Source organism: Protomyctophum parallelum (assembly GCF_964188405.1).
Source record: "Protomyctophum parallelum genome assembly, chromosome: 11".
Classification (NCBI taxonomy): Eukaryota; Metazoa; Chordata; class Actinopteri; order Myctophiformes; family Myctophidae; genus Protomyctophum; species Protomyctophum parallelum.
Genome location: NC_139707.1, coordinates 46,518,072 through 46,537,893, shown reverse-complemented (window position 1 = coordinate 46,537,893; position 19,822 = coordinate 46,518,072). Strand labels below are relative to the sequence as shown.

General features: G+C 43.5%; 1 protein-coding gene across 3 annotated transcripts in view; it reads left to right on the top strand.

Annotated features, from left to right (window-relative positions):
- The window catches only part of mphosph8 (M-phase phosphoprotein 8), a 38,187-nt gene extending 19,458 nt beyond the window's left edge, over positions 1-18,729 (top strand). For 2 of the 3 annotated variants that reach the window (XM_083777065.1, XM_083777064.1), the window contains exons 8-9: positions 1,167-3,717; positions 3,989-6,235. In XM_083777065.1, the coding sequence (XP_083633191.1) occupies positions 1,167-3,717; positions 3,989-5,490 (4,053 nt within the window). In that variant the 3' untranslated portion in view covers positions 5,491-6,235. Of the gene's footprint in view, positions 1-1,166; positions 3,718-3,988; positions 6,236-10,830; positions 10,972-11,610; positions 11,698-12,791; positions 12,947-13,555; positions 13,708-15,954; positions 16,080-16,865; positions 16,950-17,596 lie in introns of those variants that run through there. The other variant, XM_083777066.1, reaches the window with a different exon arrangement.
- Positions 18,730-19,822: the final 1,093 nt, after the last annotated feature.

The window sequence follows — 19,822 nt, the reverse complement described above, 5'->3', positions numbered from 1 at the left end:
TGGTTGCAACTGCATTCATTGATTGCCCGAGTCCCGTGGTGGGAGTTCTGCTCTGGTTTTGGTCAATATTAAGTAGTTCCGGTCATTTTGTGGGGGCACAGGGGACCATGCAGTAAAAGTAAATTAATTCACAAAACTAACGCATTTGTATTGTTGACCTATTTCTGAAATATTAGCGCAATTATCGTTCAACTTTGACCCCTCTATCAAATGGAACTACTTTTTGGGCGTAGTCATATGGACACAAAAAACATAGTTCCGTGTGATAGAGGGGTAAAAATGAACGAAAGTTGCACTAATATTTTAGAAATAGGTCAACAATACAAATTACGTTAGTTTTGTGAATTAATTTACTTTTACTGCGTGGCCCCCTGTGCCCCCCACAAAATGACCGGAACTACTTAATATTTCACCAAACCCAGAGCAGAACTCTCATCACGGGACTCGGGCAATAAATTAATACAGTTGCAACCACTATATTAATGGCAATATTTCATACACCTTGAGTTTAAACAAATCTGAACTATCCCTTTAAATGGAAAAGAGTTTGTGATGGCCAAAGTCACAATTAACAATTATTGTATTTTTCTTTATACCTAATACGTATACGGACTTGGACATCACAATTTTTTTCTATTTTCTTTTCCTATCTTTTGATTGCTAGTTGTAGGTTTAGTTGCAATGCATCTTGTGTTCTGTACCCGGCCTCCCATGCAGTATTTCATCCCAACATCCCATGAATCAATATTCTTGGTCAGACATTTACAATGTCAAAACGTTGTAGACGCTGCTTGATGCAATAAAGCCATTAACTATTTCTTGAATGGGTCACATGTGGTTTTTGTATCGAAAATTTTAAAGCTTTTGGATGGAGGGGTGAGCGGTTCCACCCACCGCTAGGCTAAATGGTGATGTGTGGGCATTGCTTAGAATTCTGTTTGAATGGGCTTCAATCTCAGGGGCATTACCAAGGTGCGTGCAACTAAATGTTGCAGATGATTTCAAAGGGAATACTAAATAATTTAGTTGACACCTTTTACATCTTGTGAAAGAGAACTTTAAAAAGAAAAGTCCCCCCTAAACCATTTATTTATATTTATTCATATTTTAAATTGATAATGGGGTTGGACTTGGCATCAGTCTTACATATACTTGTTCTCTTACAGGCGTGTGCGGTTGACGAGAGGAGATCAGTTGAAGGGGAGAAGAGCTTGATTGAAGAGAGAAGTTCAAGTGGTGTTTTTAGGTCGAATCTCAACATGGACAATTCCCAAGAGGAAAGTGTTAAAGACAATGTTCAGAAGGTTTCTGATCGCCCAAGAGATCATGTTCCAGGAGATCTTGCAAGTACACATACTGAGCAGCCGATGCTCAGAGAGGATGCGAATAATTCAGGATATGGGAACGGTGAAAGCAATGCAACAAAACGGAACACCTATCAGGATGGTCTTGTAGATGAACCTGGAATACCAATAGAGACAAATATTGGTTTGTCCAGTGAACTCAATTTAGATTTTGCACATGAGAGCTTGAGTAGCGATGCTGGAATGACAGATGAGAGACATAAGAGTCCAGTCGGTGCGGAAGAGACATTGGATACAGAACATAAACCTGCCAGTGAAGAACAGAGTTGCGCTGGAGAAAAGAATGGCACTGCGAGTGGAGAACATAGTTGCACTGGAGAAGGGAATGGCGCTGCCAGTGAAGAACGGAGTTGTACTGGAGAAAAGAATGGCGCTGCGACTGAAGAACAGAGTTGTGCTGGAGAAGGGAATGGCGCTGCGAGTGAAGAAAAGAGTTGCGCTGGAGAAGGGAATGGCGCTAGTGATAAGGCACAAGACATGGCAGAATGTGACACTAATGAAGAAGATCACGTTCCCGTGCCGGACAATGGCACAGCAGATGAGCCATCAGCCGAGAGCTCAAAGGAAATTGCAAAAACCCAATCACGTCGCAAAAGAACTTGGGAGAGGAAGGAACCAACCAGATCCAGTTCACGGACCAGCAAGAAAGTTCTTGCTACACCACCTGGTATAGAGAGTGACGAAGAAGAACTATCGAGGAAAAAGAACTTCTGTGTATACTGCAAAATGGCTTTCTCTCAACTTGTAAGACATTTAGAAAGAAGACATGAAGATGAAACAGATGTTGCCCATGCAATACACTTTCCAAAAGGCTCAAAAATAAGACAAACCTTGCTCGATCAAATTCGCAATAGAGGAAATTATGAACACAATTCTGAAGCATTGAAAAGTGTAGAAAGAGAAATCGTGGCTAGGAGACAGTCATCGGATGCCGCAATATCTGTGCGTGACTACCTTCCTTGCCAACACTGCTTCACGTTTTATCGCAAAACTGAATTGTGGAAACACGAGCGTGCATGTAAAGTGAAGAGGGGAGAGCAGAGGCCCCCCGACGGTGTGGGACGAGCCACCGCCCAGAGTCCTGCCTCTCGATTTGACCCAACTGTAGAGTTTTTCGCAGGGGATTGTGATGAAATCATAGACATCATGCATCAAGATGACATCTCAAGGCATGTCAGGAATGACCCCCTAATTTGCAAGTATGGCAAAGCATTGTCGGCGAAACATGACCATGTGAAGTCTCAGTATACCTACGTTGCACAAAAAATGAGGGAACTGGGTAGATTTGTGCTCGCTGTGAATGAGCTTGACAGCAGTGTTCAATATCTTCATGAAATATGTGTGCCATCCAAATTTAATTTGGCTGTCGAAGGGGCCAAGAAAGCTAGTGGTTTTGACCCAAGTTCCAGTAGATTTAAAACGATTTCCCTTGTCTCAAAGATCGGATATTCTTTGAAACGAGCTGCAGAAATCGCTTTTGGAGAAAGTCGAATGACGGAAGACAATGAAACTGAGAGCCAAGTGAAGCGGTTCATTCATCTTCTTGATACAGAATGGAATGACCGTTTTTCCCGTAGAGCTCTCGGGACTTCATACCGAAAACCGGAGGTTATAAAAGAGGAAGTGGACAAATCAACCCTGGTTGAAGATTTGATAAAACTACACAAATTTGTTCAGAAAGAAGGAGACAAAGCAAGGAAAGAGCTAAAAGAAAGCCCCAATCTTTCAACATGGAGAAAGCTCAGTGAGGCGACAATTTCAGAGGTGTGCCTCTTTAACAGAGCAAGGATAGGGAATATTGGTAGAATGGTTTTGGAGATTTACACCATTTGTAAGACTAAGAATACATTTGTGCCATCTGCTGATCAAATTATGAAAAGCACAAAATTGGAGTTGGAGCTCGGTGACAGCTTTATAAAGTTGGAACTAGAAGGCCAGTTTGGAAGGAACACTTTGGTCCTGCTAACGCAAAGAATGGTGGCGTTGATTGATGTGCTTGTAGAGAACCGAGAGCAAGCCGGTGTGGCGAAAGACAACCCTTATGTCTTTGCCCGAAATGAAGGCACATCCTACATTAGAGGATTGGACTGTTGCAGAAGAGCTGCACATGAATGCAAGGCCAAAAATCCAGAGTCGGTTCTGTCGCCAACAGTACGAGAGCAGGTTTCCAGCTACTGGCAGCTGCTGAGCCTCGGAGAAAAAGAATTGGCTCAAGTGGCCAAGCTGGTGGAACTCGACATGCAGGAATGCCCCAAGCTCTCAGAAAACACAACCCAGTTGGAGGAAATGAGCGTACGGCTGCTCAAGTTGGACCGCGCGGTGAGATCTGATACTGCAAACCAGACAAACGATGGTGAGTATGTTGCAAAGAACCACTTAGTTTCATACATTGGTGCGTTGGTCTTTTATTACAGATTGCATGGAAGTGTATGTCTACTGTAATTCTAAATATTGATCTGTTTTGGGGTAACAGAATGTGTGCAAGTAATTGGTAGCATTGGTGGTGTGAGTCTCACAAATTACCACTGATATATTCCAGTGTTAACAATATAACATTTCGTGTTGTAGGCTGTGTAGGCTACCACGCTAAATATTGTTTTTCCCCTGACTTGATCTTGTTTCAGGCACAACTGCACAGAATGTAAAGAAAAGACCGTGGAGTGAAGCAGAACAACTAGCTGTGAAGCGCGGCCTTGGTGACTTGATTTCAATCTACAAAGTCCCTGGAAAAAAGGAATGCAATACCTGCATTTCTGCTGAACCAGCTTTGCTCGGCAGGTCTTGGACAGACGTCAAAAGCTACGCTCACAACATGATGCAGTCGCTGAGAAAGAGACGCCAAGGCAACTCGGAGGACGAAGCCGTATTCTCTGAACCCAAGAGACCGAGAGAAGGAAACCCCTCTGTAAGGAGAGACTCTCCGGACAAGAGTTTTGGTGGCACATCTCATCCTGTGCGACAAAATGACTGTATAGGAAGCTTGACAGTGGATCATTTGGCTTCGGCAGTGAATCCCTTGGATATGACAGTGAATCCCTTGGCTAATGCAGCACATCCCTTGGCCTCAACATTCTCACAACAGATAACCTCAATGATGTCAGGGTATTCGCCCATGGGTGCTGCCAGTGCAAACATGGCCCATACAAGTAGATCAATGGTTCCTACTTTCACGCCGTTGAATGCTGCCAACGCATCAATGGGGCAGATGTATTCACAACATTCTAGACACGCACCAATGGCCTCTGTGTACATGCTACACGGCAACAGGAGTGCACCGACACATTCTGGGTATTCACCACACAATTCTAGAACTCCACCAATGGCTCATGCATATTCGCCACATAACAGTAGAAGCACAGTAATGTCTACTCCGTACATGCAACAGGACACTAGAAACCCACCACTGGTCCCTACGTTCACGCCACTGAACGCTCCCAGCCCACCGATTGCTCCCAATTACAGTCGTATGATTGAGAGAAGTAGAGCTATGGTGTCGTCCTTTGCACCGTTAAACCATCCTAGCACTTCTATGGTCTCTTCATTTACACCCTTGAACCATTCGAGTACACCTCCGTACCCTTCAAGCTCACACAGAGCCCTTCCAGGTGCACGGGTGATGCCACCGACACACCCAGGTTCACGGGTGATGCCACCCACACACCCAGGTGCACGGGTGATGCCACCAACGCACCCAGGTGCACGGGTGATGCCACCCACACACCCACCACCACCACCCATGGTTCCCGACAGGCCACCAGTAGTGCAAACGAATACCCCCGTGCTCCCTCCTGCAAAGACACAAGATGATTCTGAAAAGACAGAGAGAGATTCTTCTATAACCGCCGAAAAGAGAATCAAAAGGATATGGAGCGAGCCAGAGCAGGCCGCCGTAAGGCGTCAGCTAGGAGACCCGTGTAAAATGGCGAAGGTCCCGGGCAAAAACGAATGCGAGGCGTGTTTAGCCGCAGAACCTGTGTTGGGGAGCAGGTCGTGGAGGGAGGTCAAGTACTATGTACACAACACCATCCAGTCGATTAAAAAGAGAGGCGTCACACCCAGGCGACGTGATCAAGACGGTCACAGTTCTGGCATGGAATGGGATGCTCCTGTTTATCTGTCCCTGTAAATGTTTTTCACAAACATAGGAAAGATTCAGTGCCCAGCAAAACAAGGGCAGGGGAGGAGTGAGCGATCTTTGGTGCTAAGCTTGGAATGCACAAGCTTGACAATTATAGGTTCAAGAACTGTTCTGACACACATTAGCGATGAACGCTAGTTTAACCTGGACCGAGTCTATGGATGCGATGAACGCTAGTTCAACCTGGACCCAGTCTATGGATGGCTTCTTGGCTTGAAATTCGGCCATGCCCTCTGAATTCAAATGATTGTTTTTTGAAGTTGTGAGGATTGCAAAGCTGCTAGGAATCAGAAGATATATCCATTGGACCAAGTGTACTGTTGCATGAATAATACACATAATATAATGGGTGGTGAGAAATAAACCCCTCTCGGTTATCTTGATTCTTGAAGAACATTTGTAGCTTTGCTCAGAAAAAGCAAGTTTAATATTTAAGTTTAATATTATCAGTTTGCATTCATGTAATATCTTGAATTTAGTCGATGCTTTGTGGAGAAAGCTCTGATCCGTCTTTTTAAACATGTAATAAACATGCTTGTTAAGCCAAGGTGGGAAATTAGCTCTAGCCAGTAGCCACCAACCAAATGTCTGAAGAAGCGGAACAAAAATAGGTGTTGCATTTATGCACCCAATACACCTCGATACAAATGCCAATAAACACGGGGCATATATTCAACCAGGTCCCTTTTTGTATTCAAAATGACCTAGCCACTTCAGCCATCGGATTGAGAGAATGAAAGCCCTAACATTTACTTGTATCGATGTATCCATATTGTCTTTGAACACTCAATTCTTTATTCTCCACCAAATGGATGCCTAAAAAACATTGTTCAAAAGTTGATGTAATTCTGCCTGTCATGTTTGTGTAGTGTTCTTTTGTATGTTTTTCTTTTTCAGTTAATTTGATCATATAATAATGATTTTATGCAATCAAGTTTCGCTGCCCCTTACAAAATAATATTTCTACATAGACTGGCCCAAGTGTATACATACCGTATATACTTAGTTTATAGTCCACTTGCCAGAATGTGAACATGGACATGTTGAGGGTTTATGTTAGAGAGTTTGAGTATGGGTGTGTATGAGTAAAACGGCCTTAGCTGTCATCACAAATGTGATGACATCTGCATATTTGGCACAGTGGCTATGGCCGTTTTTAGCCCGAAGAGGTTTTTTTTTTTTGCAAAACTAATTGGAATGGATTCAGCATCATGAAAAACCCCTAGTTTGACACGTCACATGCTACATAAAGCATGATGAAATTTAGCTTTTTTTTGCCTTTGTTAATGTAAGGTCACATGCCAATTATGAAAATTGCTCAACATAATGCAAGTTAGCATCCGGCAGTTTCCGGCAGTTTCTACATGCTGAGGATCCATACTCAACGTCTCCAACATAAAACCTTGGTGTAATCCACGTACTCCATGTCCGGGTTCACAATGGGGCTTTATGGGCTGACTACTAGAGCTTCGATTGTAGATAGCCCTTAATAACCCATAATAATAATAACCCATGGCAGGAATGGCCTCTGTTTCCTCCTGCTATTTAAGCACTACAGCTCAATGTGTGTGTGTGTGTGTGTGTATATATATATATACACCTCAGCGAAATGCTGAAACTTAATTTTCACTTCAGAATAATTAGTTCATCGTATTATTTCCTCATTTTAACATTAATCATGTATAATGTTGTGTGTTTTTTTTTATTATTACATAAGTTAAAGAGTAGAAAAGTTTGGTTATATATATATATATATATATTTTTTAATCACTGTTAAAAATGTATTTTTGATTTCTTTGAACTACCTTTTTTTTAACCCATTTTGGGCAGGAACCCCTTTTGGTGTTTTAAACATGTTATAATTTAGCTATTGAAAAAAAGAAGACTTACAAGCCTGTAGGTCGGCTATTTTTGATACATCATTAAAATGTGGCGCAAATCATTGAATATATATATATATATATATATATATATTTCAGAGCGAACATTTTGAACTAAAATATTTGCTTCTGGGGGATCCCTGGAACTACATAATTTGAGATGGGGGTCCGTGGCCCAATAGAGATAATTCTGGGGGTCCTTGACATGAAAAAGGTTGAGCACCACTGACATAGAAACATAGGGTTTTCAGAAAAATTTTAGGATTTAGAAGCCTTTTTTTTTTTAATCGACCTCAGTCCAAAATGGGTTAAAGCAACCAGAATACCAGCACTCGTGGATAGACGTGTATTTATTGAAGGCAACATTTATTATTGCCTTCAATAGATTGAGCCGTGAGTGCTATCATTATGTTTGTTTTGATACTTGTCACAACTGTGCACCCGTTGATACAGTTTCCAGATTGGGAGCTGTACGGGCTTCTACTTTTTTTCCAGAAGACTTTTTTTAATGCTTTTTATTTAAACCTCTCTGTTCTCTGAAACTTTATGACACCTGCGATAGGAATTGTGCCATGCGTCTTTGTATGGGCCCTCCTGCCCAGCCACCCAGATTCAAGTGATTTTTATCTTGTTGACCATTAGATGCTTAAAAAAAAAAAAAACGGGGTACGAAATTAACGCAATCCTTGAGAAGAATGCTGGTAGATTGTTCTCAGTACAATAGCACAGTGTATGCTTGCCTGTTCAATCAGCCACTTTGGTGGGGGAAATGAAATCGTCTTTCATTGGATTTCACTGTTGAAATACCGGTTATTAATCCTTGGATCCACTATTCTGTATAGCACGTGGATCGTACTATTACTTTCTTTGGTGACGAGATTAAGCCAAGTGATGACTATATAATTTATATACTGTATAATATATATATATTTGTTTTTGTTTAATTGGCTTCAAATATGACGAATGCATATTGTCTGAATTTCTTTATTACTACAATCTAGACTACCATGATTATGCTAATCTTTTTTTTAACTAATATACTGGCCTAATAGGGGCCCTTTATTACTAATCTGTGTCACAGTCGGCACAATCCTGATCTACTGCATTTATTTTGGTAGCCTCTAGTTCTATTGGTATCACCAGTAAGTCTCCTTAGGCCTCCTGTGTTATGTACAGTTTTTTTTTGCGACCATGAAACAGTTGTGCTAGAGAAAAAAACAGGTTTCAGGTCTATACAGTATTTGATCTAATATACAATATGGTCATTCAGATGTTAGCGTTGATGTTGGGTGTCGACTGAGGAAAAGTAACGGGGTGATTTGATGCCACATGGACCCCCCCCCCCCCCCCGCACACACAGAGTTTCTGTACAGTAGAATGTTATATTATTTCATGACGTTATGAGCACACGGTGTGTCACTTTTCATGTAATCATGTTGCCTTCAGTTCTGTTACTCATCAGTTACTGTATGGAACCTATATCTTCTGCTTGGACAATAAAACGTTCCTTGGATTAAGCTTTTGACATTTTTGTCTCCACCAGGCCGGCGGCATGGGGAGAGAGTATGGCGCGATTCATACTCCTATTTTAGAGCCGAATAAAAGTCTGTTCGGCTCTTGTTCGACTGTAGAGCCTACAATGTGACGTCATTTGAGGTTCGGGGTGTGGGTCCTAAAGTCGGTTCTTCAGTGCGACATTTCGGCACTACAGCGGTAAAATAGGAGTATGAATTGGCCCTAAGTTTTGCACTCCGTCCGTGTGTGTGTCAGTCAGTCCGTCTGTTACCAGCTAATCTCCGGCACCGTTAACCCGGTCGATGCCACATTTTGCACCCACACTCCCTGGATGTCAACGGATGAACGAACCTCTGCCCTAAATTTTCCAGAACAGCCTGTTACAGCGCCACCAGGAGGCCGACTTTTGAAAAACAAAATTTGTTGATATTATTAGTCCAAATTCTGTCCAAAAATCCCGCAAATCGTTTCACACTGTCTATAGTCATGTGTTCAAGCCGGATATGTCCGATCTGATCTGTTCCATCCTAATTGGCTAACATTGGCTTTCAAAGTTTGCAGGATCTGCCCGTTTTTAACAAAAAGCCTCAAATCATGAACGCAGGGTGCAATTTACGTGAAATCTTTCACAGACTTTCCTACTAGGCTGAGGAATATATCGCACCCTTTTCACATTGGCCTGTTATAGCGCCACCAACAGGTGGATTTTTGCAAAACACATTTTTGGAACAAAATGCCTCAAATGATCCAATTGCCAAGAAATGGCACCCTTTTCACATTGGCCTATTATAGCGACCACCAGGAGGCCAAAACCTGACCTGCCCTGGTGGAGACCTGTGCCCCGAGGGGCACTTTATCTAGTTCAATCTCAAATGAAGCTTTTAGATGGGCACTTCTCACTACTTGTTGCACAACAAAGTACTATAGGGCTTAAGCCCTTTCACAATGTCAGACTAGTAAATCATTTGTGTTATTTTATACTTTGGCTGTTCAAAAATAGGAGATATACAAGCTCATAGGTACGAGCTTGTAGATCTGCTATTTTTGAAAGATCGGGAACATTTGCAAATCGTTGAATATATATATATATTTTTTTAATTACTATTTTTAATTCAATTTTATTATTTCAAGATATTTTTTGGGCTTTTTGCCTTTTATTGACAGATATACAGTAGGTTGACAGGAAATGGGGTACTCAAACCCGCGACATGCGGACACACTGTTGTCAGGATTACTGGCCTAGGTGTCAAGACGGCTACGCCAGCTGCCCGGCCCGTAATTTGTTTTAGCTCAAATATTTGCTTCTGGGTTCCCTGGGACAAAGTATTTTGAAACGGGGGGGGGGGGGGGGGGTCCGTGACCAAAATAAATATAATTTAGCTTGAGAACCACAGATATAGCAACGTAGGTTTTTTCAGAAAACCGTTAGTGTGTATATATTAGTCATTATTTTAGTGTAGAACGGGACTCGGGCCTAAATGGGTTCTGTGTTTACATAGCAGAAGACTAAGGTATATCGCACAAACTCAGATACACATACACACAGGACACATTGAGAACGGATCACAGCCACAACCAAATTGGATCGAGTTGACTGATGTGTGGTGGTGATTGCGTGTCTGTTTCTGTGAGTGCGTTTTGTGTGTGTGTGTGTGTGTGTGTGTGTGTGTGTGCATGTGGGGCGGCAGTGGCTCAGGGGAAACCGAAAGGTTGCCAGTTCGAACCCTGTGGGCTCCCCCAGAGTTAAGTGTCGAAGTGTCCTTGAGCAAGACACTGAACCCCTAATTGCTCCTGATGTGCTGGTTGGTGCCTTGCATGTTTTTTCTTCGCCGGCATCGGTGTATGAATGTGTGTGTGCATGTAATGCACAATCTATGTAAGGCGCCTTGGATAAAGGTGCTCTATAAATGCACCATTTACCATGTGCACGCAGGACTCCAGCGGTATGTCGCTGTGCATGCTGGCTGCAGCTGGAGGTCAGGACGACATCCTGCGTCTGCTCATCAAGAAGGGCGTGAGGGTCAACGGGAGGCAGAAGAACGGCACCACGGCCCTGATGCACGCAGCCGAAAAGGTAAACCTGCAAAAGAAATAAAGTTAACCCATTCTGACCTGAGATCAGATTCATACGAGGTTTCCACTGGACACACACTGGTCTGATGAACCCATTCTGACCTGAGATCAGATTCAAAAAATGTCAGTCGTTCTTCGATTAAAAATAAATAAATAGACCTACAAGCTCGTATCGCGCCACTCGGTGGCGCGATATGAGCTTGTAGATCTGCTATTTTTAAATAGCTAAAGCATAACATGATGCCAACACCAAAATGGGTGCCCGGTCAGAATGGGTTAAACCCATTTGGGCCTGACGTCGAAATGAATAAAAAAGTCTTCTGAAAAAATATATATTCAAAGATTTGTGCCGCATTTTCACAATTTTTGCAAAAAAATAGCAGTCCTACAAGCTCGTAGCGCGCCACTCGTTCATTCTGACGGAGAAGTGACCATAAACACTTATTATTATGCTTCTAAATGATCGGATAATTACATTTTGACGTCATTCCGAATTTCTGATGGCTTTTGTTTGGATGCTTCGTGCACCTCCAGATGTCTTGACAGTCCATCTGAAACTTATTTTCTTATTATTTTTTTATTCTCCCCCGGTTTTTTTTGTTGACAAATATTGATGTTTTTTTTCTTTCTTTCTGATCAGAATTTCCTGACAACGGTTGCGATTCTGCTGGAGGCGGGCTCTCACGTCAACGCTCAGACGATGGGAGGCGAAACGGCTCTGATGAAGGTGAAATTGGAATCAGAGAAAATCAAATGACTTTCTTTTAGAAAACAATAGTAGAAAGACGGCTGCTGGCATGATGGAAGGAAGACAGGGTGCAGAGGAGGGCCTCTGAAGTGTGAAACGCAGTATAACCATCTCGCTGCTGTATAACGATCTCGCTGACGAAGAGTATTCTGGAAACTGTGGTTTTCAACCTTTTTCATACCAACCATGATTTGAGACAAACCTCTCAGACACAAAACGTGCTGTATCGATGTTGGTACCATAGCAGAGAAAACAGGCAAAATTGTGTAGACTTCTTGTTAATTAAGTAATACTAATAAAGGATTTTATTTATAACTCACTTTATATTCGTCAGAATCTCAAAGTGCTACAGCAAATGAATAAAAGCAGAAGAAACAACACACCATTAAAAACATCTAATAGAGCAGGAACGTTTAAAACACAAGGTCAAGGCTATAAAAATGCTTTGGTAAAAAGGAAAGTTTTTAGTCCTCTCTTAAAAGTGTCGACCGACTGTGGGGCTCTCAAGAGTTTAAAAGTCTATATAATATTGGTCCTTTTGGTTACCAACTTACCATCATTTAGCTGGGGACCACCTGGAAAAACAACCCCAGGGACCATTGATCCACGTTCCAATGGTTGAGAGCCACCGATATAGAAATTAACCCATTCTGGACTGAGGTCGATTAAAAAAACGGCTTCTATCCTAAAAAAATTCTGAAAAACCCATGTTTCTATGTCAGTGGGGCTCAACCTTTTTCATGTCAAGGACCCCCAGAATTATCTCTATTGGGCCACGGACGGACCGCCATCTCAAAATATGTAGTTCCAGAGACCCCCCCCAGAAGCAAATATTTTAGTTAAAAATGTTCGCTCTGAAATATATATTCAATGATTTGCGACACATGTTATTGTTAACGATTAAAAAAAAAAAAAAATAGCAGACCTACAAGCTCATAGCGCGCCACTCGCGCTATGAGCTTGTAGATCTGCTATTTTTCCAATAGCTAATGTATTAACAATGCTTGAAACACCAAGAGGGGTTCCCGCCCAGAATGGGTTAAACTCTTTCTCTCCCCCTCCTTCTGCTCCAGGGCTGTAAGCGAGGCAACGCGGACGTGGTGCGCCTCCTGCTGGAGTACGGCGCCGACTGCAACATCCTGTCCAAGCACAAGCACAACGCCATGTACTTCGCCAAGGTCAGCAACAACCTGACGGTCAGCGACCTCATCACCAACCACGGCAACATGTGAGTGTTGAGACCATGCAGCCCCCATCTGTTCCTGGTCCAGTTTATTGAGACCAGCCCCGATCTATTTCCTAGTAGTGTTGTTTTCGTCGACTAAAACTAAGACGACGAAAAAATGCTCGTCGACTACCTTCTTTCACTGACGAAAACTAAATGGAATCAATATGAAAACTAACCTATGATGACTAAAACTAAGACTAAATATACTGACAATTTTGTCAACAAATACAAACTAGACTAAAATGTTAGGAAGGGACTAGTGGACGAGAGATCCAGTATAAGTCATTTTACACACAAGTTGTACATCGGCTATTTTCAGCAAGTGTAAAATCAGTCATTCCTCCAAACTACCTACGGTAAATCCTGGTCTCTAAACGGCCTCCCCCTGGCCAGCCGGGGTGCCTGATGGAGGGGAAAGGAACTGGTTGCTACCGTGTTCCTTCCACGCGCTACGTCCGGCTGGGGAATTAGATAATTGACACTGGGTGGAAAAAATGGGTTACAAAATTGTGGGATAAACATTATTAAAAAGAATAATACAACAAAGTCTTAATCATGCTTATGTCTGGTTGTGAATTCTCTCTGGTCTCTCTCCTCCATACCTCTCAGGTTGTCCACGGTAGCAGACGAGACCATCCGGGCGTATTTCGAGTCCCGTCTGACGCTGCTGGAGGCGGTGTTTCCCCTGGCCTGCCACCGGCTCTGTGAGGGGGCGGATTTCTCCATGGACTTCTCCTTCAAGCAGCAACCACCAACGGAGGGTACGACACACTAGCCTGGATCCAGCCCAAAGACCCCGCCTCCTCTCTCTGAGTGGACTGCATCTCTTGGTCTGGTTGTTGCACTGTCACTGTGAACCTATAATTTCTTCGGTACAAAAATGTATTATCCAATGAGAATCGGTGGTGGGGGGGGTGGGTCTAACGGACAACCAATCGGCGCCGAGGCCTGTTTTCAGCGTCATCACACAGCGCAACACACATGAGGAAGGAGGGAAAAGCAACAATGGCTATTGGTTGAGGGAAATTCTAATCCCCTCCCCCTTGAAATGGCTCAGACAGGAGACAATGTCAGACTGAAGCTTCAAGAAAGCTACAGTCTGATAATCAGGCTAACGATACACACACACACAGTGTTGATTTTGTCGACTAAAACTAAGACGAATACCGAATACCTAAATTCAGCTATGATGACTAAAACTAAGACTAAATATACTGACAATTTCGTCAACAAATAAAAAACTAGACCAAAATGTTAGGAAGGCACTAGTGGACAAGAGATCCACTATAAGTCATTTTACAATTAGTTGCATGCTGAAAATAGCCAATCTACTTAAAAGTATTTTTATCAATCTCTATGGGAGAAATGAGTCCAGAAGTGGCCGGGTCACACCATAGACTCTAAAAATGGGACCCTTAGCACTCAGTATCAAGGGTTGGAATTGGGGGGTAAGTCCCTGCGACATACTAGCGTCATGTCCAGGGGTTGTACTTGTACATCAAGCTGCCTCACGCTACAGAAACAGGAGATAGGCTCCTGCCCCTATGGGCCTCATGGCTACAGGAACAGGAGATAGGCTCCTGTCCTATGGGCCTCATGGCTACAGACACAGGAGATAGGCTCCTGCCCCTATGGGCCTCATGGCTACAGAAACAGGAGATGGGCTCCTGCCCCTATGGGCATCATGGCTACAGAAACAGGAGATAGGCTCCTGCCCCTATGGGCCTCATGGCTACAGAAACAGGAGATAGGCTCCTGCGCCTATGGGCCTCATGGCTACAGAAACAGGAGATAGGCTCCTGCCCCTATGGGCCTCATGGCTACAGAAACAGGAGATAGGCTCCTGCCCCTATGGGCCTCATGGCTACAGAAACAGCAGATAGGCTCCTGCCCTATGGGCATCATGGCTACAGAAACAGGAGATAGGCTCCTGCCCCTATGGGCCTCATGGCTACAGAAACAGGAGATAGGCTCCTGTCCTATGGGCCTCATGGCTACAGAAACAGGAGATAGGCTCCTGTCCTATGGGCCTCATGGCTACAGAAACAGGAGATGGGCTCCTCCCCTATGGGCCTCATGGCTACAGAAACAGGAGATAGGCTCCTGTCCTATGGGCCTCATGGCTACAGACACAGGAGATAGGCTCCTGCCCCTATGGGCCTCATGGCTACAGAAACAGGAGATGGGCTCCTGCCCCTATGGGCATCATGGCTACAGAAACAGGAGATAGGCTCCTGCCCCTATGGGCCTCATGGCTACAGAAACAGGAGATAGGCTCCTGCCCCTATGGGCCTCATGGCTACAGAAACAGGAGATAGGCTCCTGCCCCTATGGGCCTCATGGCTACAGAAACAGGAGATAGGCTCCTGCCCCTATGGGCCTCATGGCTACAGAAACAGGAGATAGGCTCCTGCCCCTATGGGCCTCATGGCTACAGAAACAGGAGATAGGCTCCTGCCCTATGGGCATCATGGCTACAGAAACAGGAGATAGGCTCCTGCCCCTATGGGCCTCATGGCTACAGAAACAGGAGATAGGCTCCTGCCCCTATGGGCCTCATGGCTACAGAAACAGGAGATAGGCTCCTGTCCTATGGGCCTCATGGCTCGGCAAGGGCTACTTACTACTCTCAACCTCTTTTGGTGTTTTAAACATTATGTTATAATTTAGCTATTGAAAAATAGCAGATCTACAAGCTCATAGCGCGCCACCGAGTGGCGCGCTACGAGCTTGTAGGTCTGCTATTTTTGAAAAATCGTGAAAATATTTATTCCAGAAAGATTTATTTAGAATAATGTTTTTAAATTTCGACGTCAGGCCCAATGCTATTATATGCTCTATTATATGCTCTATTGTGGTCAATCAGAGTTGAAACAATAGTTAGTTAGTTACTGCGAGAGGTGAGGTCTGTTTTGTTGATGGTTGTGATGTTGTTCAGGTGTTCATTGACACACTCTCTCTCTGCTGCTGTTCTCTCTCTGTGCTCTCCCCCCCCTCTCTCTCTCCAGGTTCCGGCGTCCTCCTGTTCATCTTCCACGCTAACTTCCTGTCCGAGGTGACGGCCAGGCTGTGCGGGCCCTGCAGCGTTCACGCCGTGGTTCTCAATGACAAGTTCCAACTGCCCATTTTCCTGGTCGGTTCACAGTTCACACTGCTTCTAGTAGAAGGGCTTCTTCTAGTTCACAGTTCACACTGCTTCTAGTAGAAGGGCTTCTTCTAGTTCATAGTTCACACTGCTTCTAGTAGAAGGGCTTCTTCTAGTTCACAGTTCACACTGCTTCTAGTAGAAGGGCTTCTTCTAGTTCACAGTTCACACTGCTTCTAGTAGAAGGGCTTCTTCTAGTTCATAGTTCACACTGCTTCTAGTAGAAGGGCTTCTTCTAGTTCACAGTTCACACTGCTTCTAGTAGAAGGGCTTCTTCTAGTTCACAGTTCACACTGCTTCTAGTAGAAGGGCTTCCATTCTCTCCAAATATTTGTCGTATCTTGAAATGTTTTTTTTTTTTACAAATTGTTGTTGTTATTATAATGCCAAGTTATTCACCAGTCAGCATGTCAAATGATCCTCTCTTAACCCATTTAGGCCTTACATCAACGAAATTTCTTCTAAATCCTGACTGTTTTCTGAAACACCCATGTTTCTATATCAGTGGTTCTCAAACATTGTCATGTCAAGGACCCCCAAAAATGTATGTAATTGACCGCCGACCCCCATCTGAAAATATGTGGTTCCAGGGACCCCCCCCCCAGAAGCAAAGATTTGACTTAAAACGTTGGCTCTGAAAGAATATATATTCAAAGATTTGCACCACATTTTTCAAAAGACTATGAGCTTGTAGATCTGCTATTTTTCCAACAGCTAAAGTATGACATAATGCTCCCATAATCCCTTATCTCACGCTGTATTGTTTTCTCACAGGACAGTCATTTCATCTACTCGTTCAGTCCGACCCCAGGTACCAACAAACTGTTCATCCGCTTTGCAGACGCGCCCACAGCCAAGGTAAGACTGATGCTCACTTTATGCTCAGTAGGAGCACTTTGTTTGCTTTGAGACATGCTATTTTTCTTTTTATGAATGAATCCATTAACCTCCTATATCGCAATAGTGAAAATAGTACATCTACAAGTTCACGGCGAGTTTCATTGCAACATTTAAAAACAAATTCATGTGTTAAAAACATTTTTCAGTGATTTCCTGAAGAAATCAAAGAAAAATCCAAGAAATTCCATATACATTTGAAAACAAATGATTAAGTAGGAGTGAAAATAGCTGATGTAGAAGCTCACACTGTGGTGCAAAGCGACGCGTTGTGAGCTTGTGGATCTGCTATTTTCACTAGTTCTCATAAGGATTGTGGTCCAAAAATAAACAAACTGTCTTGGCCAAAATGTCGGGGAGGTGTCCGTATCGTTTTAAGACAGTCAGTCATATTTGATACAGTCTGTTTATCGCGGAAATGTAACTAATTTGCCAGCGGTAACATTAGTGTTTTCTCTGTCTCTTGATTCTACATATCCATATGAGTTTTCTTATAAACACATATATGGTGCAGCAGTAATTAACCTGTATTCCTATATATGCTTTCTTATAAACAGATATATGGTGCAGAAGTAATTCTAATTGATTTTTTCCCCCTCTTTTCTTAGGTCAAGCTTCTTATCTGTGCATACAAGGTCCAATTACAGTGATGACATTACAGATGGTGTCAATGGTCACACGAAGGGCACGCACACACACACACACTGCGCCTAGACATACAGTACAACTACAATGGTTAGAAGGTGTGGTCATCGGACCATCCTGGTGGAATTCAACAAGCTTCTTTTTGGTGTAACTGTAAGATTAATTTCTGACCCCATGGACAAAGCAACCCCCCCCCCCCCCCCCACACACACACACACACACTGCGCCTAGACATACAGTACAACTACAATGGTTAGAAGGTGTGGTCATCGGACCATCCTGGTGGAATTCAACAAGCTTCTCTTTGGTGTAACTGTAAGATTAATTTCTGACCCCATGGACAAAGCAACCCCCCCCCCACACACACACACACACTGACCACATCTACACAACATTGACCCTTTGCTCATCGCCCTCTCCCGTGCCAGGCAGTGAACACAGCACAAATCCCCAAGGATGTCACAAACAACGGTCTATTGCAACATTAATATTCCTGCAAGGAAGTCGCCTCGCAAAGTCTGACTGAAAAGTCTGTCTTTTCCCCGCTATGGAGAACCCCCCTCCCCAAAAATCGTCCAGTCTGTGCCTTCCTCTGAGAGTCTCTAGCGTGCGTGTGTGTGTGTGTGTGTGTGTGTGTCTCGACAGGTTTGTAAATGTAGCTTAGTGTGTACGTGGGCGTAGAGTACCTACTTTGAATTTAGCAGTCTGAGTGCATTTGAACTAAGATTGTTTATTTAGTTTTGCTTTCTTGGACCAAGCCCACTGCTTTGCCCTAAATGGCGTTACAGATAATTAATCAGAAATGTACGTTCCTTTTTTTTTAAATTGCCTTTCCCACTCCCCACAACGTTTATTGAAGATAGATTCCTTTTTTTGGTGGGTTGAGTTAGCTGGCGTGCAGAGATATACGTTTATGTGTATTTTGGTTTGTGTTTTTAGTTTAACTTTTTTTTTATTTTTATAATAATAGCTTTTGAATCACCTAATTACTGGAGGGCTGCAGGACATTCCTGCTTATGACATTATCAATCAAAATATTTTCATTTACTGTAAGCGTGTCTGGTTACCCTCCCCATTTTCACAATTTAATTGGTTCATCTTTAGATTCTGATCTCAGGTCAGAATGGGTTAATCAGACCAGTGTGTGTCCAGTGGAAACCTCGTATGAATCTGATCTCGGGTCAGAATGGGTAGAAGAGTTTAGATTTCATTTCACTGCTACTAACTACTAGTACTTAATGTACTAACATTACTTTTGGTGGGACAGGAGGCGCTTTGTCAGCCTCATTATTCACATCACAACCGACCGACGGTGTTTCAGCATGTTGGGCTAAACGGATTTCGTCAGCGTGTCATTGGCTCATGAGAGAACTGTCTTATTCAACGTGAAGGAGTTTATGTCACGGCCGGCCAGGATGCTTTTCTAAACAAATGAGGCTTTAAGTAAGAGCTACATCTGTCAGTTAATGTTGTGCACTTTCCTTTCCCAATTATTGTACAAGCAAGGATGTGGAAATGGAAGAGGGATGTTTGCTGCTCATGTTTCATCTGGAAGAATGTCTTTGCATTAAATGTAACTGTATCCATCTCAACACACTGACTGACTCAATGTTTGGCCTTACTTTTTTTTTTTTACACCTGTAATTAACTTAAAGGTTGCTTTCCCACCTTGGATTATTATATGTAAATTATGGCGTGCAAAGGGAAAAGAACTACTGAAAAGATATCAGATGTGGCGAGAGCTGAAATACTAATTCCTGATTTAGTATCTTGTGGAAAGGTAGCACAACTGTGACCACGTAATATAAAGTCATGTAGTTTTTCTACAGTGGTCACCGTGGAAGTAACGGCAGATGGCCTTAAGGCCTATTCATAGTCTGGATTTTCGGTGTTGAGGTGACCACCGCTCCGGTGTTGAGGTGACCACCGCTCCGGTGGTGAGGTGACCACCGCTCCGGTGGTGAGGTGACCACCGCTCCGGTGGTGAGGTGACCACCGCTCCGGTGGTGAAATTGACCACCGCCCCGGTGGTGAGGTGACCACCGCTCCGGTGGTGAGCTGACCACCGGAGCTGAAATAACGTTGAGCGGTGGTGAGTAAAAACAGACAAGGGCTGGGGCGGTGGCGGTGGTTTGCTCTTCACCGCGGCTTGTGACGTCATGTTGTAGTTCGGTGGTCACCCCACCACC